Source organism: Telmatherina bonti (genome assembly GCF_933228915.1).
Source record: "Telmatherina bonti genome assembly, chromosome: 24".
NCBI classification, from domain to species: Eukaryota; Metazoa; Chordata; class Actinopteri; order Atheriniformes; family Telmatherinidae; genus Telmatherina; species Telmatherina bonti.
In genome coordinates, this window is record NC_136633.1 from 4,143,977 (window position 1) to 4,149,977 (window position 6,001).

Below are 6,001 nucleotides of genomic sequence, written 5' to 3' on the forward strand. Positions count from 1 at the left end.
TCATTCCCCTGGTAAAACCACAGGGGGCCACTCCCCATTCCGTCCAGCAGGCGTCGCCCCTCACCAGGCAGCCGCGGCGCCGTCAGTCGTTCTTTTCGGACGTGAATGTTGACGTTTAACCGGAAGTCCGACCAGCCCTTTTGTTTTATTTATTTATTTATTTGCTGTGATCGAGCTGGTTTCTGCTTTTTAGTCTCGCGTGAACGGAGACCTCAGAAGGGCTGAACCAGCGGTAGAGGACCGGGATGGAGGAATACCAGAACGGAAACGAGGTTCGTTCCTGGACTTCTAGTTCTTTGTTAGCAGCTAGGAAGCTAACAGCAGCAGCCCCTCAGGGCGTTAGCTTGTGTACATGCATGTGTCTGTTTATCTCCACATGATTTAAATGCTAAAATCACATTTTATGTTATAAGTAAAATTAATTTTATAGCCCGGATATTGACGTTTTTGTGGTAGCTTAGAGGAAATGCTAAATGCAAACAGCCTATTGATGTTGTGTTCAGGGGACCTTCTGCTAATGCTAAATGCAAACAGCCTGTTGATGTTGTGTTCAGGGGACCTTCTGCTAATGCTAAATGCTAAACAGCCTTGTTGATGTGTTCAGGGGACCTTCTACTAATGCTAAATGCTAACAGCCTTGTTGATGTGTTCAGGGGACCTTCTACTAATGCTAAATGCTAACAGCCTTGTTGATGTGTTCAGGGGACCTTCTACTAATGCTAAATGCTAACAGCCTTGTTGATGTTGTGTTCAGGGGACCTTCTGGTAATGCTAAATGCTAACAGCCTGTTGATGTTGTGTTCAGGGGACCTTTTGCTAATGCTAAATGCTAACAGCCTTGTTGATGTGTTCAGGGGACCTTTTGCTAATGCTAAATGCTAACAGCCTTGTTGATGTGTTCAGGGGACCTTCTACTAATGCTAAATGCTAACAGCCTTGTTGATGTTGTGTTCAGGGGACCTTCTGGTAATGCTAAATGCTAACAGCCTGTTGATGTTGTGTTCAGGGGACCTTTTGCTAATGCTAAATGCAAACAGCCTGTTGATGTGTTCAGGGGACCTTTTGCTAATGCTAAATACTAACAGCCTTGTTGATGTTGTGTTCAGGGGACATTTTGCTAATGCTAAATGCTAACAGCCTTGTTGATGTTGTGTTCAGGGGACCTTTTGCTAATGCTAAATGCTAACAGCCTTGTTGATGTTGTGTTCAGGGGACCTTTTGCTAATGCTAAATGCAAACAGCCTGTTGATGTTGTGTTCAGGGGACCTTCTGCTAATGCTAAATGCAAACAGCCGGTTGATGTTGTGTTCAGGGGACCTTCTGCTAATGCTAAATGCAAACAGCCTGTTGATGTTGTGTTCAGGGGACATTTTGCTAATGCTAAATGCTAACAGCCTTGTTGATGTTGTGTTCAGGGGACCTTTTGCTAATGCTAAATGCAAACAGCCTGTTGATGTTGTGTTCAGGGGGACCTTCTGCTAATGCTAAATGCAAACAGCCTGTTGATGTTGTGTTCAGGGGACCTTCTGCTAATGCTAAATGCAAACAGCCTGTTGATGTTGTGTTCAGGGGACCTTCTGCTAATGCTAAATGCAAACAGCCTGTTGATGTTGTGTTCAGGGGACCTTCTGCGAATGCTAAATGCAAACAGCCTGTTGATGTTGTGTTCAGGGGACCTTCTGCTAATGCTAAATGCAAACAGCCTGTTGATGTTGTGTTCAGGGGACCTTCTGCTAATGCTAAATGCTAACAGCCTGTTGTTGATGTGTTCAGGGGACCTTCTGCTAATGCTAAATGCTAACAGCCTTGTTGATGTTGTGTTCAGGGGACCTTCTACTAATGCTAAATGCTAACAGCCTTGTTGATGTTGTGTTCAGGGGACCTTCTGGTAATGCTAAATGCAAACAGCCTTGTTGATGTTGTGTTCAGGGGACCTTTTGCTAATGCTAAATGCTAACAGCCTTGTTGATGTTGTGTTCAGGGGACCTTTTGCTAATGCTAAATGCTAACAGCCTTGTTGATGTTGTGTTTAGGGGACCTTTTGCTAATGCTAAATGCTAACAGCCTTGTTGATGTTGTGTTCAGGGTCCTTCTGCTAATGCTAAATGCAAACAGCCTTGTTGATGTGTTCAGGGGACCTTTTGCTAATGCTAAATGCTAACAGCCTTGTTGATGTTGTGTTCAGGGTCCTTCTGCTAATGCTAAATGCAAACAGCCTTGTTGATGTGTTCAGGGGACCTTTTGCTAATGCTAAATGCTAACAGCCTTGTTGATGTTGTGTTCAGGGGACCTTTTGCTAATGCTAAATGCTAACAGCCTGTTGTTGTGTTCAGGGAACCTTCAGCTAATGGTAAATGCTAACAGCCCTGTTGATATTGTGTTCAGGGGACCTTCTGCTAATGCTAACAGCCTGTGTTGTGTTCAGGGGACCTTCAGCTCAGAAGAACGCGGACAGCATCGTGAAAGAGGTACAGCCAACCTAAATGATTTTCTGACCTGTTCTCACCTGGATGTTCGCCACCTGCCTGTTGGCTGCGGTGCGTTTAAAGCTACGTCAGCAGGCGGACTGTGTCTGAAAGAAGCAAACCTCGTGGTCTCACATGATTCTCTCTGATGATGCTGCAGTGTTGCTCTTCATTTTTAGGGTCCCTGCGGCTACAGGCCCCCAGTGGCCCCCGCATGACTCCAGACTAATGCAGCCTTTGTGTTTCAGTGCATTGAGAGCGTGGTGGGCGCTGATGACTACAGCCAGAACCAGGTCAACAAGTGGACCGCTGGCATCGTGGAGCGCTGCCTCACCCAGCTGGTCAAACTGGGGAAAACCTTACAAGTTCATCGGTGTGTGTTTGCGTGTGTGTGGATGGTCAGATGGGCTTTTGAGGGGTGTAACGGAGTGCAGGTGATAACCACGAGTGTCTGTTTCCATAGTAACGTGTGCTGTGATGCAGAAAACAGGCGCTGGACTTCACACGGCTAACTCCTGCTACTGGGACACCACCACAGATGGTAGGTTTCCTCCAAACATGAAAGACCTTCACAGTAAGGCAGTCTTCACCTGGATCGATTCGCCAGAGCACCTGATCCGGTTCTGACCTCCCAGGTTACCGGTTGTGACTCGGGGACCGTGACCTCCCCAGGTTACCGGTTGTGACTCGGGGACCGTGACCTCCCAGGTTACCGGTTGTGACTCGGGGACCGTGACCTCCCAGGTTACCGGTTGTGACCCGGGGACCGTGACCTCCCAGGTTACGGTTGTGACCCCGGGGACCGTGACCTCCCAGGTTACCGGTTGTGACCCGGGGACCGTGACCTCCCAGGTTACCGGTTGTGACCCGGGGACCGTGACCTCCCAGGTTACCGGTTGTGACTCGGGGACCGTGACCTCCCAGGTTACCGGTTGTGACCCGGGGACCGTGACCTCCCAGGTTACCGGTTGTGACCCGGGGACCGTGACCTCCCAGGTTACCGGTTGTGACCCGGGGACCGTGACCTCCCAGGTTACCGGTTGTGACCCGGGGACCGTGACCTCCCAGGTTACCGGTTGTGACCCGGGGACCGTGACCTCCCAGGTTACCGGTTGTGACCCGGGGACCGTGACCTCCCAGATTACCGGTTGTGACCCGGGGACCGTGACCTCCCAGATTACCGGTTGTGACCCGGGGACCGTGACCTCCCAGGTTACCGGTTGTGACCCGGGGACCGTGACCTCCCAGGTTACCGGTTGTGACTCGGGGACCGTGACCTCCCAGGTTACCGGTTGTGACCCGGGGACCGTGACCTCCCAGGTTACCGGTTGTGACTCGGGGACCGTGACCTCCCAGGTTACCGGTTGTGACCCGGGGACCCGTGACCTCCCAGGTTACCGGTTGTGACTCGGGGACCGTGACCTCCCAGGTTACCGGTTGTGACCCGGGGACCGTGACCTCCCAGGTTACCGGTTGTGACTCGGGGACCGTGACCTCCCAGGTTACCGGTTGTGACCCGGGGACCGTGACCTCCCAGGTTACCGGTTGTGACTCGGGGACCGTGACCTCCCAGGTTACCGGTTGTGACTCGGGGACCGTGACCTCCCAGGTTACCGGTTGTGACTCGGGGACCGTGACCTCCCAGGTTACCGGTTGTGACCCGGGGACCGTGACCTCCCAGGTTACCGGTTGTGACTCGGGGACCGTGGACCTCCCAGGTTACCGGTTGTGACCCGGGACCGTGACCTCCCAGGTTACCGGTTGTGACTCGGGGACCGTGACCTCCCAGGTTACCGGTTGTGACCCGGGGACCGTGACCTCCCAGGTTACCGGTTGTGACCCGGGGACCGTGACCTCCCAGGTTACCGGTTGTGACCCGGGGACCGTGACCTCCCAGGTTACCGGTTGTGACTCGGGGACCGTGACCTCCCAGGTTACCGGTTGTGACCCGGGTACCGTGACCTCCCAGGTTACCGGTTGTGACCCGGGGGACCGTGACCTCCCAGGTTACCGGTTGTGACCCGGGGGACCGTGACCTCCCAGGTTACCGGTTGTGACTCGGGGACCGTGACCTCCCAGGTTACCGGTTGTGACCCGGGGACCGTGACCTCCCAGATTACCGGTTGTGACCCGGGTACCGTGACCTCCCAGGTTACCGGTTGTGACCCGGGGACCGTGACCTCCCAGGTTACCGGTTGTGACCCGGGGACCGTGACCTCCCAGGTTACCGGTTGTGACTCGGGGACCGTGACCTCCCAGGTTACCGGTTGTGACCCGGGGACCGTGACCTCCCAGGTTACCGGTTGTGACTCGGGGACCGTGACCTCCCAGGTTACCGGTTGTGACCCGGGGACCGTGACCTCCCAGGTTACCGGTTGTGACTCGGGGACCGTGACCTCCCAGGTTACCGGTTGTGACCCGGGGACCGTGACCTCCCAGGTTACCGGTTGTGACTCGGGGACCGTGACCTCCCAGGTTACCGGTTGTGACTCGGGGACCGTGACCTCCCAGGTTACCGGTTGTGACCCGGGGACCGTGACCTCCCAGGTTACCGGTTGTGACTCGGGGACCGTGACCTCCCAGGTTACCGGTTGTGACCCGGGGACCGTGACCTCCCAGGTTACCGGTTGTGACTCGGGGACCGTGACCTCCCAGGTTACCGGCAGAAGGATTCGACCTTCTCTCCGTCATAAAGCTGATCCAGGCAGCAGCTGCAGGGGAATGTCAGCCACTCCTCCTGGACTAAGTCCACCACGAGCATCCCTGGCGTGTGGGATTCCCACTGTGACGGCCAGTCTGGAGGGTCTGGACCCTCAGGGGGAAGCATGTTTGGGTCGGGTCAGTAGTGTGGTCCACTTTCTGCCTCCGTGTCCCAGACTGAAGGGATCTCGCTGTCTGTGATGGTCCAGTTTGGTGCTGGTGGGGTCCGTAAAGCTGCCTGGACCTCTAACATGCTGTGTGTGTCTGCAGGAAGCTGCACCGTCAGGTGGGAGAACCGCACCATGTACTGTGTGGTCAGTGTGTTCGCCGTGGCCATCGTGTAGACGGAGGGGAGGTGCGGCGTGCGCCTCTGACCAGCAGGGGGCGACCAAGGGCCACGGATGTCTGAGGAGCCTTCACATGCATGTCACAGCGTGGTCTTAACGTGTCCGCTTCACGTCACATGGATCAGTTCATGGTCAGATCTGGATGGAGAGACGTTTTCTATCAGAAATAAACACATTTATCCTCTGAGTTTTTATTTCTTCTGTTCTCAAGTTTTTCTGATTAAAAACAGAAAAAAGGAAAAATCAACGTGTTGTTAAACATGTCAGTAAGACCAGAATCTCTTCAGCTCCTATTTTCTTCTTCATGTCAGATGAAACAATATTTTATCATGCGGAAAATAAAATCTGATGCAGCAACATCTGTAAACAGCTGGAACAGCAGCAGCACATCTGTAAACAGCTGGAACAGCAGCAGCACATCTGTAAACAGCTGGAACAGCAGCAGCACATCTGTAAACAGCTGGAACAGCAGCAGCAACATCTGTAAAC

The 6,001-nt window shown here is 53.4% G+C and overlaps 1 protein-coding gene across 1 annotated transcript; it reads left to right on the forward strand.

Annotated features, from left to right (window-relative positions):
• The first annotated feature begins 91 nt into the window (after window positions 1-91).
• On the forward strand, window positions 92-5,699 carry LOC306773915 (dynein light chain Tctex-type 3-like). Its single transcript, XM_079263858.1, is given in 7 exon segments — window positions 92-272; window positions 2,426-2,446; window positions 2,448-2,468; window positions 2,714-2,824; window positions 2,826-2,838; window positions 2,929-3,006; window positions 5,436-5,699. Coding segments are annotated over 7 exon segments (345 nt in total). The 5' UTR covers window positions 92-245; the 3' UTR covers window positions 5,510-5,699.
• The last annotated feature ends 302 nt before the right edge of the window (window positions 5,700-6,001 follow it).